The 17,359-nt window shown below is 44.7% G+C and overlaps 5 protein-coding genes across 5 annotated transcripts; 2 read left to right on the top strand and 3 right to left on the bottom strand.

Annotated features, from left to right (window-relative positions):
* Window positions 1–163: 163 nt before the first annotated feature.
* Bctlg1 lies at window positions 164–1,983 on the bottom strand. The gene is made up of 2 exons (XM_024697407.1): window positions 1,594–1,983; window positions 164–1,226 (listed from the first exon to the last, which is right to left on the bottom strand). Exons 1-2 carry the CDS (start codon window positions 1,638–1,640, stop codon window positions 539–541), a joined length of 735 nt encoding a protein of 244 aa, XP_024553222.1. The 5' UTR covers window positions 1,641–1,983; the 3' UTR covers window positions 164–538.
* A 960-nt stretch (window positions 1,984–2,943) lies between these two features.
* On the top strand, window positions 2,944–6,553 carry BCIN_15g01200 (hypothetical protein). Its single transcript, XM_001553660.2, has 2 exons — window positions 2,944–5,093; window positions 5,150–6,553. The coding sequence occupies exons 1-2, from the start codon at window positions 3,756–3,758 to the stop codon at window positions 5,852–5,854; spliced, it is 2,043 nt and encodes a 680-aa protein (XP_001553710.1). The 5' UTR covers window positions 2,944–3,755; the 3' UTR covers window positions 5,855–6,553.
* A 511-nt stretch (window positions 6,554–7,064) lies between these two features.
* BCIN_15g01190 (hypothetical protein) lies at window positions 7,065–9,220 on the bottom strand. The gene has a single exon (XM_001553659.2). The coding sequence runs from the start codon at window positions 8,929–8,931 to the stop codon at window positions 7,330–7,332; it is 1,602 nt and encodes a 533-aa protein (XP_001553709.1). The 5' UTR covers window positions 8,932–9,220; the 3' UTR covers window positions 7,065–7,329.
* Window positions 9,221–9,556: 336 nt separating this feature from the next.
* Window positions 9,557–12,287, bottom strand: BCIN_15g01180 (hypothetical protein). The gene is made up of 6 exons (XM_024697406.1): window positions 12,114–12,287; window positions 11,963–12,017; window positions 11,834–11,907; window positions 11,451–11,779; window positions 10,174–11,397; window positions 9,557–10,114 (listed from the first exon to the last, which is right to left on the bottom strand). Exons 1-6 carry the CDS (start codon window positions 12,153–12,155, stop codon window positions 9,895–9,897), a joined length of 1,944 nt encoding a protein of 647 aa, XP_024553221.1. The 5' UTR covers window positions 12,156–12,287; the 3' UTR covers window positions 9,557–9,894.
* Window positions 12,288–13,544: 1,257 nt separating this feature from the next.
* Window positions 13,545–17,322, top strand: BCIN_15g01170 (hypothetical protein). Its single transcript, XM_001553657.2, has 9 exons — window positions 13,545–14,021; window positions 14,079–14,290; window positions 14,339–14,472; window positions 14,540–14,775; window positions 14,901–15,088; window positions 15,208–15,304; window positions 15,352–16,752; window positions 16,845–17,056; window positions 17,133–17,322. The coding sequence occupies exons 1-9, from the start codon at window positions 13,973–13,975 to the stop codon at window positions 17,139–17,141; spliced, it is 2,538 nt and encodes an 845-aa protein (XP_001553707.1). The 5' UTR covers window positions 13,545–13,972; the 3' UTR covers window positions 17,142–17,322.
* Window positions 17,323–17,359: the final 37 nt, after the last annotated feature.

Here is a 17,359-nt window from a genome sequence, read left to right as displayed (position 1 = left end):
TGTGTGTGTGTGTGGTGGGTATACTGACTTTTGGATTCGCTATGAATGTGCAGAGCACGGAGCACAAGTAGCGAGATCTCGACCCAAGTAAGCAATAGAAATGTAGAATTCAGATAATACAACCTCGATGTCGGGCACTTTGTTTGATGTTCAACTTCTTTTTTGGAGCTCGCAACTTTTAGGAATGTATTTTCTCTTCTTTTCTTTATCTTTGGTATTTCTATATATGCGTACGCTTGTTTTAAGCTTCTAGAGCTTCAGGGGATTGTTGAGTTTTCGGCTTGCCTGCTTGCCTTCTAAGTTTCAGTTTATTATTTTCCTTTCCTTACGTTGCCTTTCCATTCCGTCCTTCTTGAGCTGATCGGTTCTGATCTGATTTGTGCTCTTTCTGTATGTCTAACGCCTGAACTCCGATGCTTGTTCTGATTACAGAAAGAAAGATGTACAGGAAATGGAAAATTAGATGAGATAAATTCAAAGGGGAAGTACTCCTCTCCTGCGACCTTGTTTCTGCGTGCCCTTTGCCTCCCCGCCTCCTTCACAAAATAAGCACAAGCACCAACAGCAAAATCAGCACGAAAATTAACACCGCGATACAACAACTACTCAATCCATCCTCGTTCTCTTTGACTAATTTATTCATCCTCTTCATTCCTCCCTGAAGCCTCCCGCTCACTCGATCGGTTACCGTTTCAACTTCTTGTAACATTCCAGTTTGTTCTTCTAATTCTCTGCCCATGTCGTCGGCTTGTTGACGAAGGTTTCCCACGGTATGAAATACGCTGTCAAGTTGCTCATCTTGTTGCTTTAACATTTGCATTTGTTGTTGGTGTTCAAATTCCGCAGCGTAGTCATCGTCTAGGGGTGAGCCGGTATTATCATCATTATATGCATTCCCCCCAATCCCAGAATTGGAGGATGCGACGCCCATGGTTTTCTCAAGCTCTTCCCGCATGTCATCTACTTCACCCCCGATCTCCTCTATCATCCGTACTCGACGAGATACTTCTTCGATTTGTAGGCCATATTTGTAGGGGTCTGCTTGAATTGCGGATATGGAATCGCGAAGGTCCTGCAGGTCGTCGGTCAAGAGGGAGAGGGAGGTGGTTAGGTCGGAGCGGGCGGAGAGGAGCTCCGGAGTTGGATGTGGAGATTTGGTTAGAGAATGGATGCGCAGGTAGGAAGTAAAGAGGGGGCGTGTGAGGGATAGTTGGTGGTGTACATCGCTGGAGGGTCATGTTAGTTGAGGGTGTGAGGGAATTGTGATGGATCATGCCGATTGGAAATATATTGAATAGTAGATTGTGCGCGGTTTGGAAGCATATGCGGGGGATGAAATATGCGCGTGAGTTCATACGATAAGATCACGCGAAATGATTGGAAAATGAGGAGCGGAGAGGGCTGAATGTGTATGCATTGCATACATATGGTCGCAGAGAAAGATTGCAGGCCCAGCCCAGGCTTCTTGTGCGAAGAGAGTGGATATAAGTGTATGAGGGGTAAGGCAGACTGCGGAAAAACCAACAATCCCCAAAGCCCAGAGGGCTAAAGATGTAGCGTGCTGAGACCCAGAAGAAGGCTAGATAGACTTACGCTTGCACTTGTAGAAAAGGATCATCTTCATTCGTAGCGGACATCATCTTGAACGAGAGTTTTCTTAAAAGTATTGGGCAGCTCAAAGCCGCAAATGCCGTTTGCGTAATCCACGGGCAATGCTGTCTTTATGTAATCGAAATCTAAGACACTGATGTAACGATAGTCGGTTGAGCCGCAACTCGTTCGTGCGAGGAGCTCTCCACAATAGAGCTAGCTACCAGATTTATCGGCACAGAAGTAACACACGAGCTCACGAATCGATTCAACTGATAGGCTGCTGTGAGAGAAATCGCTTAGTTAAGGTGGAATGGCATGCATGAATAGAGAACAGATAAGATGGATCATGCAGAGTGATATTGAGATTGATATCCGGGATTGGGCGTTTTCAGTGACAAGGCTGACAGATCAATGAAGCTATTGAAGGGCTGAGTACAATCCACGTGTTGCTTACATATGCACGGGGATCCATCAACATTTCGCCGTTAGCGGCAGCAATGTCCGATATCTCGTACGCACTAGTAAGATGCATTCAGTCAGGTCTCACCTCCTGATAGCATCTTCACAACACAGAAACTCGGATCCCCTCCTACATACATCGTGTAGCCCTGGTAGGCAATGAACCAATGGACCAATGGACCCTTCAGCCTGTTATGGTAAACATGGGACCCAATGAGGTTTTGGTTCTTCAACCCTCCCGTCATCTTCATCTCTCCAATCCCATCATCATGTGGACACACCAAGGTTTTCGATGAGACACAAATAAGGCAAAGAGGCAAATGTATGTTTACTTGCAGAAAATGGTGGGGAACACAAGCAGCAACGACAACGAATCAAAAGAGAAATGCTCCAAGATGTGCTATAAGAATGCACTTAGAGTGGGTGGAAACAATTCTTTACTGGCTTCCCCAATTCTGTTCTTGCATCGATTTCTGAGGGCGGCAAACTGCATTTTCTGCACAACCACTACGAACCAACTTCGCCAACTGCATTAAAGGCAACCCAAGAAACCATAGTCTAGCAGATTTTGATACTACCAAACCTTGTTGGAAACTCCAACTGTTGAGATATTGGAAATTAGTTCAATAATTTCAATAAGCTCGTATTTTCTAACCAAAGATATGCTGACAAGAGACTTCAACAAAAGCCCAGGCATTTGGACCTGATGCGAACTTTGCCATTTCCATGACTCTTCCATGTAAACCTCCTCATACTGCGTCTTTGCTATTGTGTTTTCATCCGGTTCATTTTTCCAGGACGACGTGGCCAGCGCCTCTTCATCTCCTTGCATATTCCATACCTTTGAGTCACGGCCACATATTTGACGTAACTCTCTTCAGCCTGGCTTTTGGGTCCAGCTCCTCGTACAAATGGGTACAATTGCAACTGTTTCTGTCAGACGGGTACCAATGTCGGAATTTATCAAGCTAGTGCGGCAAATCACATGGGTTTGTTGTCTGTTCCTTTCTACATTCATCACATTTGTATCGGCCTTTCTTATATCTCATTATGGCCTAGAACAACTGCCAGGTAGTCAGCAAGTTACTCCGCGCCTGTTGCCTACTTTTGTGTCAGAACTTTCTCTTAAATTCTTCCATGCCCCACTAGTTGTAATCTTTGAAAGTTAAGCTCTACAAAAGGAATCGCTGTGGCCGCCCATTCGTTGCTTGATATCCAAAGAGAAAGGTGCGGCTCTCGATTTCGTTGTCCTATTCGCAGGAAGTTCCCAGACGACATCCCAGTGACATGGTACCGGTTGTCTTTAAAATTAAACTTACCATATTTCACACACATCACATCGTAATATGGGTTCTATTTAAGCCAGTGAATCAGAAGAGGCAACTACACGCCATTTACGCCGTTTGTACCGTGCCGCGTGGTCCAATTGTGGACACTGCATATGCGCTCTTTCCCTACTCTGAAGTATGATTTGTGTTTCTTTAGAGCTCGACGGAAACTCTTAACCTTGTCTATCAAAGATTACACATACTTTACGCCTAACAAAGATCCACCATACACTTTCCAGATCACTTCTACACCCATCACCATTTCTTGAAGTGCTCACGTTCTCCATCCATCTTCGCCATCCCATACCCTCAAACGTCTTTTCCACTTGTTCGTTCAATCTAAGATATCCCCATCAAGTAAAGAAGTAGAACGAAATGGATCTCGATGCCGTTTTAGAAGCTCTACACCAGAATTTATCTGTGTCATCCAACACAAGCACAACGGCAACTTTACTCGGCGGTTTATTGCCGACCACTCTTCTCGAAAATCTCGTTCCCGGATATGGCTACATTCACAAGATTGTTCTACAAACCGTTGGTTTTGATATCACGCTCCTTGTATCTCTCTGGGCTGCTTTATGGCTGGTAAACAAGGCTTTCAATGCATTTCATTCTTGGGGATGGGCATTCGTAAGATCATACTGGATGTCTGATATCTCTATTAGTAGCATAGACGAAATTCACGACGAAGTCATAGAATTTCTGGCATACAAGTACCAAATGAAATCTTCTCGCTCTCTTCAGGCAGCGACAGCACGACGGGGATATTGGGACCTAGATAATGAGGACTCGGTTACCTTGACACAGCTCGACGGAACCGGGATTATACAATGGCTCAACTTTGCTGATCAAGACTCTAAGACTAAGCCACAATTCACGCCGTCTATGGGAACCAGTCATACTTTTTGGCATAATGGTAGATATTTCAGGGTTATACGATCGGAAAAAATGGTCTTTCAATCCTCCTCGTATGGTAACCCGGTATCTGACCAACAAGTTCTGCTCATCTCTTGTTATGGTCGTAGCACAATACCTATCAAGGAATTTCTTCAGGAAGCCAAGGATTATTCAAACAGAAATCATAGTGCAAAGACTGTCATTCGTCGACCTGCAAACAAAGAGCGTCGAGCATGGGGAGGTCGAAGCTCTTGGACCGAGGTGGCGAGAAGACCTTGTCGTCCAATGAGAACTGTAGTTCTGGATGAGGTTATGAAAAGTAAGGTACTACGTGATATCAACGAATATTTGAACCCTTCAACTGCTCGTTGGTATGCCATCCGTGGTATACCTTATCGCAGAGGATACCTCTTTCATGGACCCCCAGGAACTGGTAAAACTTCCTTAACCTTTGCCCTTGCCGGCGTTTTTGGTCTGAATATCTACGTTGTTAGCTTGCTAGAGCCTACACTCACGGAAGAAGAACTCGGGAACCTCTTTACCAACTTGCCACCTAGATGTATTGTACTATTGGAGGATATTGATACCGCAGGTCTAACGCGAGTCAATGAAGATAAAGTCGAGTCGTCAGATGAATCTAGTTCTGAAAGCAGCAGTAGCGAGGATGAAGACGAATTGGTCACTAAGATATCACGAAGAAAGGGCAAGAGTAAGAGCAAAAGTAGACGTAACAAGGGCAAACGAAGCAAGAAAGGCAAGAAAAGTAAGAAAGATGATGATGAAAAGAAGGGAATCTCATTATCCGGTCTTTTAAATGTAAGCTTCCACAGTACTTCACGCATTCAAAAGTCTGAGAGTCTGACTATTTCTAGATCATTGACGGTGTGGCCTCACATGAAGGCCGTGTCTTAGTGATGACTACCAATCATCCCGAAAAGCTAGACGAAGCTCTTATCCGACCAGGCCGCGTAGATTGTCAAGTTGCATTCACAAATGCCACTCGTCATCAGATCAAAGAAATTTTTGAGAGAATGTACTCCAAAGACCCGCCACGGGAGAAACTTATCGCTACTACCTCACCAGCTACCGAGCCCATTATCCAAGAAATACAAGTTCCTATCGAAAGAGAAGAAGAAGCAGAAGAAGAAGAGACTCCACTTCTCACCCCAACTTCAGATGCCCCCAACCAAGAATCGGAGAAGACATATGCAAATTTAATTTCAGATTCACTTTCGGAAAATCGTCCTCTTACACCACCAGATACTCCTATCGCCGCTGGAACCGAGACTTGTGCTGGAACTGGAACCGAAATAGAAGCTACTACTCCCACTGGAAAGAAAACCCTTACAATAGCTGATATCGAGAAGAATGGCGAAGAACAAATATTGGAGGAAGGGGAGCTCAAGACGTTGGCCAATCAGTTCTCTGAATATATCGAAGACTATATGTTTAGTCCAGCTGAGATTCAAGGATTTCTTTTGACGAGGAAAAAGGCGCCTAGAAAGGCTGTTGAAGAGATTGGAGCTTGGGTGCAGGCTACAAGGAAGAGTAAAGTGGAGGGGCAAAAATTCACATAGGCGCGTTGGGAGGGGGGTGAGGTGGTCTGATGGACTGGTGAATCAGTATCGATGTTCTTTTACGCAGTGCATGATTGGTTAGTTGATTGGACTTGTTCTCGGAAACTTGATGAGACACGAAACGCGGTGTACTATACCTACATAGTTTGTACACAAGAAACGAGAATTGATGAGGAGAAAAATGAGAGAGAGAAAAAAAACAAAAAAATAAGAGCAGCCATTGGAGGAAGATGACCTCAGCGATACGATACACGACTTTTCTTTAATCAAAATGGCGGGAATCTCGTTGCTTTTTTGGTTCGCATATTTTGCTTTTACAATCCCACTTTTTATCATAGGGTGAGGTGGGTGTTCTTTATTAACATCTTTCGTCATTGAAGTCGGCGGCACGTAGCATTTCCTACTTACAAATGAAACAGTGGGGTTTTTCGTCTGCTATTGGATATCCACTTGCTGGATATCCAAATTTGGGAGACATGGCTTTTCATTTTTGGAAAAGGAAGGGAAGGGGAAAAAAGCTGGGTAGAGTGACTGGAGATAAAAAGGGAGATGAAAGTTGGGGGTGGTCCGGCTGGAGATGAGGTCTGGGGTCTGGGGTCTGGGGATATGATATGTTCATTGGGGGGGAGGACAGGGCAGGACTTGTATATGATTAAGATTCGTAGTTTCTGATATTTAATTTGATGCGTTGATTTTTTATACGGCTTTGGATTGTGGATTGTGAATTCCGTGGATGGATTGATTCGTCGATTTAGTGTGTGAGGAGGTATGGTGACGATTTTCTCGATGTGTGTGCCCTTGATATGGGAAAAGAAAATTGAGATATCGTATCGTTGTAGGTAAGAAGTAAGAAGTAAGAAGCACATGGGCGTGGGCGTGGGATATCTACATTTATGATACTGGATAGAATCTATAATCATCGGAGCTGGAACTGGGTATTGATTTGACGAGAGGGAGTGTATCAATAGAATGATTATAATGGTGGGTTAGGAATAATCTCACTTGGATTCTGGGCTGGAAATATAGATGCTAGATAGCTGGTCAAATGGTGCGAGGATCAGTTTGCTGGTGGGTGGGTGGATGGATGGATGGATGGGATCTAGGGGTTTGAGTTGTGAGTTGAGTATTTTATGGATTGATTTTTCTATGTCTTAAGAGGGGTTTGGTTGTGTATGGCATGTTCAAGTTGCAGAATTGGAGATTAGAGTGCTGGTTAGTATGCAGTAATATTTATATCTATATGGATATGGATATGGATATGGATGGATGTATGTATTTTATATTCCATTCCACACTCCCTTTTTAAATTAGACGAATTGGAGGGGGTTCGATGAATCAACGATATGAATTCTCCCACTCTGATGAAAGAGCTGATTACTATTAATCCACCCTCGGATTCTCTCTAGAATTTCTCAGAACTTTGTATGATAAATACATCACCATTCAGAAGTTAATTATCAGATCTTATTTCCCACTCACTGAATATTCAACCCTCTCAAATGTCCCAACACGGCACCTAGTCGTCTCAGTGCTTTTAGATTTCCCTTCTCGTTTCCTCCTCCTTTACCTCCGTCACTCTTCTCCTCTTCGGCTTTCAATTCCTCTCTCGCTTCTCTGACTAGAGGTAATAATCCCCCCCAAACTTCATCAGTGTACCCTTTAAGTACACCTTCCCAATCACTTTTCCACACTTCCTTTCCTTTTCCATGTTCCTTCTCTCCATTTTTCTTTTCTTTCCTCACTCTCCATTCAGTTCCTGGGAAATTTAATATCTCGCCTTCAAACTCATCATCGTCATCTTCTTCTTCTCTCTGTCTTTCTCTTTCCCTCTCTCCTCTCCACCTCTGCTCCGCTTCTCTCTCATGCAAAGGAAGAAGATTCAACGGATTCTCCGCATCAATAGCTCCATGTATCACCCCCACTTCATTCTTCACTTCCTCCGGAAACAAATCCCTCGTAACCCGTATAATCCTATCCCGTTCCACAGAACTCATACCCAACCACTCCCCCTCATAAGCCTTCATTTCATCTCCCTCTATTTCCGTCTCGCTCAATTCCTGATTCATCCCAGTAATCTCATCATCGAAAGAAGCTTCTCCAATTCGAGATAACAAGTTGCGAACTTCGTCTCCATCTCTACTTTCTTGTTCTTGCACGGACGCGCCTTGGTAATAGGTATTCATGTACTCGGCCTTTTCACGGGTGATCGTATCCATAGCTTTTTGACGAAATTCAGCTGCTGTCAAATTATCTGGGTTCCAGGCTGGTAGTGGCTCGAAATGATAGACCACCGGTCCTTGTGTATTTACAGCGCGAGGCCCAGAGCGAGCACTATGCTGATTATCAATTTCTCGTGCAGCTTGACTCCATGAGTCTTCGAAAGCTTGGTTCCCCACTGGATTCGAAAAAACACCGGTAGGCGCAGGAAGAACGCCATGTTGAAATTGATCTCCCTGCACGGCTTGCAAATTGTTCGTGGGTAACCCGTTAAAAGATTCCATATGGCCAGCCTCAAAGTCAGAATCGCCCGCAGGAGTAAGAGAAGGAACGCCATCCAAAAACTCAGAAAATTCACTCTCGCTCTGCTGTATCCATCTCGATCTTTCGCCCCCTCCCACACCATTCCCATTCAAATCTCCACTTCCTCCAGTTCCTTGGACATCGCTAGTACCCGTAATTCCCGAGCTCCTCATTCCAAGAGCATTTCCATTTCCTCTAGAGATCGAAGAAGAACCATCCAAGAACCCAGAATTTCCGGCGTGCATTTGCGTATACCCTGAATTGCCACCCGCATCCATACTCGCACCCCCCTTCCCATTCCCGATCGATGCAAGTAACCCCTGCGCATCACTCCTCAATCGATCTCCCCCAACACCAGCACTCCCCGCGAAAACATCTCGACCCAATCCCGCTGCCGAAGCACCGATGCGGTTGAAGAGAGAGGGAGTCGGCTGTTCGTCTTGTCGACTGGGTGTGTCGTTTGAGATTGTCTGCGCTGGAGGTGCAGCTGTAGAGGAAGCAGAAGCAGGAGACATATCAGGAGCCTTCCCTTTCTCCTTTGAATCGCTCGAGGTCATGGTATGATGTATTCCGGTGTTTAGACAAGGCTAATAAGAGTATGATATTGAGTTATCGAAGGATTATTTGAATGAAGTGATGAGATAGTATAATCTTATGGTTTATGACATCCAATATAGCCAAGTAAATCAAGCTATACACATAAGTATACAGTTCTTCCAGAGGTTGTTCTTCAGACAACTAATACCATACGATCGAGCAATCGAAATACCAAGATACAACAAAGTTCATTCAACATAAATATCGTTACCGTCACTCAATACTCCAAATGATCAATTGATCGGCATCAATAAAAATACATGTTTATTAGTTAGTTGCCCCTCCGTACATCATCCCCCATTCCCTTTCCTCTAGCTCAATCCATTACCGAACAATCCCGCATTCCGGAATTGCTCCCCCACCACATCTCCTCGGTTGAAACTACCTTGTTTGACCATCCGCCATCTGACATGTGACTCTACTCTTGGCTCTTGTTACAACAAAGGACCTCTAAATTGAAGAGGAAGTCGCAAGTGTAATAACAGAAACTATCTCTCAACCCCTTAAACTACCGATGACCAAATAGGATTATGGTTCAAAACATCAACGTTCAAGCACATTCACTAGCAGCCGTATCAAAATTCATGTAAAGATATTTTTATTCGACAACCACAACAACACCTTATATACGGGTACTACAAGTTGGCACGCCGAAAAAAACCGCAGACAACAACAGCACCAGATATCATACTAATCCGCTCCAATTCCCAACCAGCTATGCTACAATCCATGCCCCTTTCGTGTCTAGCTCAAAGATTCATAGACCATTCCTGATCTTGGAGTCATATCCATTTTCATCTTTAGTGACCTTCTTCTTCTCTTCCGACCTTTGCCTTTCCTTTTCTCGGTCGCTTGTCATATAAGCACCCCTGTAACCCCTAGCCAGACCCTAAGCCATTACTCCATGCGCAAAATTTGAACATTTAGTATACACGCTTGAAAGGTGGGACAGCCTTGCACTCATTCTCATCCAAGGTGTGGCCTACGACAGCTCTGTAGGTCAAATCAGTCTTTCCTTGTGGCTTCTTTTGGAAGGTCAAAGAATGCTTCATCCATTCCTTGTCATCTCTCTCTGGGTAATCTTCACGGGCATGTGCTCCACGAGATTCCTTTCTGGCGGCAGCTGCCTCGGCGGTTTGAACACTATATCAAGTTAGTATAAAATTCGTCAAGATTCGGAAGCATACGCAGGGAAAACATACGCGCAAGTCAACAAGTTCCTCAATTCTAAAGTCTCAACCAAATCCGAGTTCCAGATCATGCTTCTGTCTTGAGTCTTAATATCCTTGAATGTTTGGTCAACAGCGTTAATCTTGGTGACACCCTCATCCAAACTCTCTTGAGTTCTGAACACACTGACGTCTGTCTGCATAGTCTTTTGCATGGCTAGACGAACATCGTGTGTGCTCTTGGTACCGTCAGCAGTTCTAATTTGGTCAAGAACACTGATAGATTCAGCACCAGCATCGGCACTGATCTCCTTGTGTGGCATTCCTGGTTCGAAGTTATCGCGAATAGTGTGGGATACAGCACGACCGAAAACAATCAAATCAAGAAGTGAGTTGGCTCCAAGACGGTTGGCACCGTGTACGGAAACACAAGCAGCTTCACCACATGCGAAGAGACCTGGTACAACTTGATCCTTACCCTCAGCATCAACAGTGAGAACCTCACCAGTGTACTTGGTTGGAATACCACCCATGTTGTAGTGGACTGTTGGAAGAACTGGGATAGGTTGCTTTGTAACGTCGACACCAGAGAAAATGGATGCGGTCTCAGAGATACCTGGGAGACGCTCGTGGAGAACATCAGGTGGAAGATGACTGAGTTGGAGATAGATGTGATCCTTGTCTGGACCAACACCACGTCCATCTCTGATTTCCATGGTCATTGATCTAGAGACAACGTCACGGGAAGCCAAATCCTTGGCAGTTGGTGCGTAACGTTCCATAAATCTTTCACCCTGGGAGTTGAGGAGATATCCACCCTCACCACGAGCACCCTCAGTAATCAAGCAACCAGCGCCATAAATACCAGTAGGATGGAATTGAACGAATTCAAGATCTTGGTTAGGTAATCCGGCACGAGCAACCATAGCCATTCCATCACCAGTACAAGTGTGTGCGGATGTACAACTGAAGTAGGCACGTCCGTAACCACCGGTGGCCAAGACAGTGTTGTGTGCGCGGAATCTGTGGAGGGTACCATCTTCTTGGTTGTATGCAATAACACCCTTACATTCTCCATCCTCCATGATCAAGTCGAGTGCGAAATATTCGATGAAGTAGTTTGTGTTATGTCTTAAAGATTGACCGTAGAGAGTGTGGAGAAGTGCATGTCCAGTTCTGTCAGCTGCTGCACAACATCTGTATGCTTGTCCACCCTTTCCGAATTTTTGTGATTGACCACCGAAAGCACGTTGATAGCTAGATAAACATTGTTAGCATAATACCAAAAACGAGCTACCAGTCATCCTTACATCTTGCCGTCATCAGTTCTTGAAAATGGGCAACCGTAGTTCTCCAACTCAATGACAGATGCTGGCGCTTCTCTTGTCATGTAGTGAATAGCATCTTGATCTCCCAACCAATCTGAACCCTTGACGGTATCGTACATGTGCCATCTCCAATCGTCCTCGTGCATGTTACCCAGAGCAGCATTGATACCTCCTTGCGCGGCTACTGTATGTGATCGGGTTGGGAAAAGCTTTGATATGCATGCAGTGTTGAAACCAGCCTCGGCAAGACCGAATGCTGCTCTTAAACCTGCTCCTCCAGCACCGATGACAATAGCGTCATATTCGTGATCCTACCCCAAATAATCAGACACAACATCCTTCACTATTAGAGTCGAGATACGTACAACGACTGGGTACTTATTGCTCACGAAAGGCGAAGCTTCCTTTGCTCTCAGTGGCGCATGTGTAATGATTCGAGCTGCAGATTAGATATTAGCCAATGGTCTGAATATCCAGAGTTGCGGCAGATCTACCTGCAGGTCTCGTCGATGAGAAAGATCTAGTTTGATTCTTCAATGCCTTCGAGAACTACGAGCGTGGCCAAAAGATTAGCATTGTTGTTCTTCTTTTCTTCTTCTGTCCTTACCACGAACGCGGGGCCCGAGGTTAGAGAGTGGAACATACCGAAGGACCAGATGTGAATCTACGCATAGCAAATGAAGACATTGTGTAGAAATATTATGGATAGGAAGAAGAGGGGAGAAGAGCGTGCAACACCAGAATTAATATCTTTCTCTATTATGGACCTTTTTCGAGAATGGCAATGGAGGCAACTCAGGTTAGTCCAAGGGCGTTTCCAAATCTTCAAATTCGGGATTAAACAATAGCGATGATGGCTCGATGCTTGCTTAGTCAGGAATTTGGGTCAATCGGACCAATCAAATAAATCTATTTCCAATTCTTCTCATCGAACGTTCCGACCACCAGTAGCCGAAACCCGGAAAAAAACGTAGACCAGAATTAGCAAAACAGCAGCATGATGAAGAAGTCCTTTGACAGAATAAATGATTATAATTTTGTCAGGCGCTCGATATCTTCAAGACGACTCTTGCATATAAAGCAAGAGAAAGAGAATCATCTCCTCCAATTTTTGGCCAGAAATATTGGAGGGCCGAATTGTTATCAATTTCCATACAGAAGATCAACGTGGTTTTGGCCTTTCTGTATGTGCATGTAGGTAAATTTCGTATTCGGGAATGGGGTAAGGAAAAACCGGCAAGACCCTCACCTCAAGTGGAGACCTTCCCCAAGGTATGCTCGAGTAACATCAACAATACAGCTTCGCCTCTGATACCACCAACATCATACCTTTTTATGTTGATGTTTTGGTAAGCTTGAGGACATCGACGTTGTGATATGCAGCATCTGGATCGGAAGCATCGAGCTGCAGTCGCCCTTTACAACAAATCTATTCAACAAGGAGAATACCAAGTGGTTTTGTCGAATACCGGAATTAGTTTTTGCCGCTTTCCAAGAGGAACTCTGCTCTAGTACTCTCACACAACACTGTAGCATAATAGGTAATTTTCGAATCAGAACGATGAAATATCTCCCTATTATTCTGCCTTCACGGCAGTGGCCTCCGGAGGACCAGCGGAGCGTCATTTCAATTGTTTGATTCGTTTCTATTCATGGCGGCAAGCCCCATGCCCCCAGAGCTCGCTACGCTTGAAGATCTGCTTTCTCTTGATTTAATAGTATAATATTTCCTTACACATACAGTCTGCACTGTGCCTTCATTCACACGGATGCTTGCTCGAAGTCTCGTCTAGACGGCAATCCTGCATCTTGCCATTACACATCATATATGTGTGCTTCTGGAACCATTTATTTGGGATGATTTGAGTGGTACAAAATATGTTATGGCTGTTTCATGCCCCAGCACTCGGCAACATGGAGTGCGTCAAGCGGATAATTTGTTACCTTCTTGGCACGTTAGTCTACTGCAATCCTTCTCTTCACTCGTGGTAATGAGGTCGGAATTCCCTTGCATATATCACAGGTTATAAGATGTCAAGCCTTCTTCCCCACACTTTTGCCGGCAGAGTACCTCGTGGTCATTTTGAAAGTATGTGATGAACAGGATGAATACCGGCAGAAAGTCTGTACGCTGCCGACTTATATCAAAATATATTGGTATTTAATAAAATTCCATCCTTCACGTATCACGTTCTCCGGGAAGACCATCCGTGTAATTTACAGGAGTAAGAAATGTTGCCCAAACGACCAAACGGATACTGGCCTGTCTATCTTTCAGAACCTGGAGAATCTTGGCTCTTTGTTTTTGTTTCCCCAAAAGAGTTACTTCTCCATTTCCCGCCGAATAGATCGGTTCAACTTATCCGTCACTTGTCACGACATTTTAATGGCAATGCCCTTCTTGAATCCGTATATAGGTAGGATCGTCTGCCCACGTTAGAATACTTTCTCTGAGATCTCTCCTTATGTACACTCCCAAGAAAGTTCTGTGAAAAGGTACCAATATGCGGCTCACGGGTCTACTCTATGGCATCATTGCCCTTGCTTCTTATGGTTGGTTTTATACCCAAAAGTAGTATACTCGCGCACACATTTTAACAATTTTTTTAGCTGTTCGTGAGGTATCAACTCAAGACTTCGCGGCACATGGCTATTATACCGAACCAAACACTGGTATTACGTTCTATACAAGCACCGAAGTTAACGGCACGATCGTGGGTGATGGGGAATTCTCATTGGTTTCACTAGGGGGCTACACCTTTGGAATGGCATTGCCACCCAGTGCACTGACTACAGACTCCTATGATTACATTGGCTTGATTGTGAGTTCCGTTCATTAGTCCAATGTTGCAAAAGCTAATTGAAACAAGATTGGGTCACTTCCAAACGGTACAGGATGGAGTGGTGTTGTTCATGGTCAACAGCTCAGTGCTGCAATGCCAGGACATTTGCTGTTGATTGCCTGGCCTTATAATGGCCAAATAATTACTTCATTCCGTTATGGGTAGGTTCTTTTCTGTACATTTACATCCATGATCATCGTAGGCAATAAGCTAATAGACTTTAAATAGTTCCTATGCCACGCCCGTGCTATATGGCGGATCTGCAAGCGTAACGCAGCTTTACTCCTCAATAAATTCTACACACTGGGTGCTTGTTTACAAGTGTACCAATTGCTTCAAGTTCGACGATCCAACTCAAACAGCATACAATGTCAGCACATCGGCAGGTGGCTTCGAGTACGGATGGGCTCAAAACATTGGCGCTCCAGATAACCCTTCTGATCCTGCTAATGCGGTTCTATATCGTAAGAATTTTGTTTAATCTGACATCTCTTGGATTTATTAACGACAATTTCGCACATTTTGTCAAAATTTCAATCCAGTTTCCTTTTATTGCTACCTGTTGTTATACATTTACTAATAGCTGCAGAGCACAATAATGGCATGGGAGAGTTTTCCATTAAGGTGGCTTCTGCAACTCAGTCATCCTATTCAAAGTGGGCTTCGATGACCGCTACCATCACAGCAACCACTGGTACAGCCACTGCGACGGCCACTTACTCTACATCACCGATACCGACTTCCACATCCTATGATTATATTGTTGTTGGCGGAGGGGTGCGTATATTTTCTTTTTCTAATACTTTCTTGCCATATAAGAGAGAATCATCATGTTACGTCATCGTTCCTTTTTGTGAGACTGCTGGGTTCCGCATACTGAAAATCGTTTGCTCTAGGCTGGAGGAGTCCCGATGGCAGATAAACTTGCGCAAAGTGGAAAGTCCGTGCTCTTGATAGAAAAGGGGGTTGCTTCTTCAGCTAGATGGGGTGGGAGTAAGTATCAGAATAATCTCAATGTTATATCCGCTAACAATGCTTAGCAATTCGACCCGAAAGTGGGTGGCTTGCTGGAAGCAATCTTACGTGGTTTGATGTTCCAGGAGAATGCAATAGGATCTGGCACGGCGGGTCTGTTGGCGTCGCTTGTGATGATATCGATCAAATGGCTGGGTGCGTTTTAGGTGGAGGTACTGCTGTCAATGCAGGATTATGGTGGAATCCAGATCCATCAGATTGGGATTACAATTTCCCTCCTGGATGGCAGTCAAAAGATGTAGCAGCCGCCACCTCGAGAGTCTTCAGCACGATTCCCGGCACGGATCACCCTTCAATGGATGGCAAGCTATATCTTCAATCAGGATATAACATTGTCGCAGGTGGTCTCAAGAACGCTGGCTGGACAAATGTTACGGCGAACAGTGTACCGGCTCAAAAGAATCGAACATTTGCATATACACCATACATGTACATCAATGGAGAGCGTGGTGGCCCACTAGCAACCTATCTAGTGGATGCAAACAAGCGTTCGAACTTTCACATGTGGCTCAATACTAGTGTTAAGAGGATCATTCGTGATGGAGGACATGCAACAGGTATAGAAGTGGAAGCGACAAATAATGGAGGCCGACAAGGAGTAGTCAGCTTGACTTCAGTCACAGGTCGAGTCATAGTATCAGCCGGGGCTTTTGGAACTCCCAAGCTCCTTTTCAGAAGTGGAATAGGTCCCACAGATCAACTAAACGTAGTCCTTACCTCCACCGACGGACCAACAATGATCAATTCCAGCTACTGGTACAACCTACCGGTTGGCTATAATCTCGACGATCATCTCAATACCGATGTACAAATATCACATCCGAACATCTCCTACTATGACTGGGTTGAAGCATGGAATACGCCCATAAGCGCAGATGCGACCTCCTACCTAACCAAACGCACCGGTCCCCTTGCTCAAGCAGCTCCCGACATAGGCCCCATGTTCTGGGAACAAATAACTCCTGGCGATGGCATTCCCCGTGCCATCCAATGGACCGCCCGCGTCGAAGGCGATGTTTCTACCGCCATGACTCTCTCTTCTTATCTCGGCCGCGGTCAAGTCGGTCCACGAGGACGCACAACAATCAGCAAGGGTCTTACAATGTCCGTTTCTACCATGCCATGGGGAAATACGTATGATCTTGCAGCAGTAGCTACAGCTATTGATCATTTGGTAACAGCACTTTCAACCGTTAAGAATCTCACATTCATCTATCCGAAACCGGGGATGACAGGCACACAGTACGTGGCGAGTGTACCGCTCACATATGCAAATATTGGAGCGAGAAGAGCAAACCATTGGCTAGGAACTGCGAAGTTGGGAACGGATTCAGGATTAGCCGGGGGTACTTCTGTGGTTGATCTTAATGCGCTTGTTTATGGCACTGATAATATTCATGTGGTTGGTATGTATTCTATTTCTCATGATCTCTTTCGTCTTATCTACAAACCAAATCTCCAATCTCCCTCGTGAGTAAGCATCCACTGATAGATCCAGATGCATCAATATTCCCAGGCATGCCCTCCACAAACCCCTCCTCTCTCATAGTCATCGCAGCCGAACACGCAAGTCAGAAAATCCTCGCATTACCTGCACTCAAAGCGCTTCCACGATACGCACAATGCGGAGGTCTCAGTTTCAATTACACGACGGGTGGTTCATGCGCCGCGCCTTATAAGTGTACGGTTGGAAATTCGTATTATTGGCAGGTAAGTTTACATTTCGAGTTTTAGGCATCACGTTGTGCGTAATGAGATGGGATGGTACAACTAACAAAATACACAGTGTCTATGAGCTTCCGAGAATAGATAAAGAGGAATGCGCAGCGAAGAACAAATAGAAATAGTGGGCGGGTTCTGAAGTTCATAGTTTACATTTACGCTTCTATTCTTTGCTAGATATTCATTCTATTGTACATACATACCTTTCCAATCAACAATCTAAATCTAAATCTGAATCTGAATCTATTTTCCCAATTCCAAATACCTGTTGCAAAAATTCACTCCCTGTTA

This window comes from Botrytis cinerea, chromosome 15 (genome assembly GCF_000143535.2).
Source record: "Botrytis cinerea B05.10 chromosome 15, complete sequence".
NCBI lineage: Eukaryota > Fungi > Ascomycota > Leotiomycetes > Helotiales > Sclerotiniaceae > Botrytis > Botrytis cinerea.
This window is presented reverse-complemented; position numbering and strand designations above follow the sequence as displayed.

What these genes read in the sequence shown, in the direction of transcription:
- Bctlg1 (XM_024697407.1), bottom strand. Translation starts at nt 1,640, where the DNA reads ATGATGTCCGCTACGAATGAAGATGATCCTTTTCTACAAGTGCAAGC. An exon ending in CCTTTTCTACAAGTGCAAGC is followed by an intron (nt 1,227 to 1,593) that starts GTAAGTCTATCT and finishes ATGACCCTCCAG; the next exon opens with CGATGTACACCACCAACTAT.
- BCIN_15g01200 (XM_001553660.2), top strand. Translation starts at nt 3,756, where the DNA reads ATGGATCTCGATGCCGTTTTAGAAGCTCTACACCAGAATTTATCTGTG. An exon ending in CATTATCCGGTCTTTTAAAT is followed by an intron (nt 5,094 to 5,149) that starts GTAAGCTTCCAC and finishes GACTATTTCTAG; the next exon opens with ATCATTGACGGTGTGGCCTC.
- BCIN_15g01190 (XM_001553659.2), bottom strand. Translation starts at nt 8,931, where the DNA reads ATGACCTCGAGCGATTCAAAGGAGAAAGGGAAGGCTCCTGATATGTCT.
- BCIN_15g01180 (XM_024697406.1), bottom strand. Translation starts at nt 12,155, where the DNA reads ATGTCTTCATTTGCTATGCGTAGATTCACATCTGGTCCTTCG. An exon ending in GCAATAAGTACCCAGTCGTT is followed by an intron (nt 11,780 to 11,833) that starts GTACGTATCTCG and finishes TATTTGGGGTAG; the next exon opens with GATCACGAATATGACGCTAT. An exon ending in AGAACTGATGACGGCAAGAT is followed by an intron (nt 11,398 to 11,450) that starts GTAAGGATGACT and finishes ATGTTTATCTAG; the next exon opens with CTATCAACGTGCTTTCGGTG.
- BCIN_15g01170 (XM_001553657.2), top strand. Translation starts at nt 13,973, where the DNA reads ATGCGGCTCACGGGTCTACTCTATGGCATCATTGCCCTTGCTTCTTAT. An exon ending in ATGATTACATTGGCTTGATT is followed by an intron (nt 14,291 to 14,338) that starts GTGAGTTCCGTT and finishes AATTGAAACAAG; the next exon opens with ATTGGGTCACTTCCAAACGG. An exon ending in TTCAGCTAGATGGGGTGGGA is followed by an intron (nt 15,305 to 15,351) that starts GTAAGTATCAGA and finishes AACAATGCTTAG; the next exon opens with CAATTCGACCCGAAAGTGGG.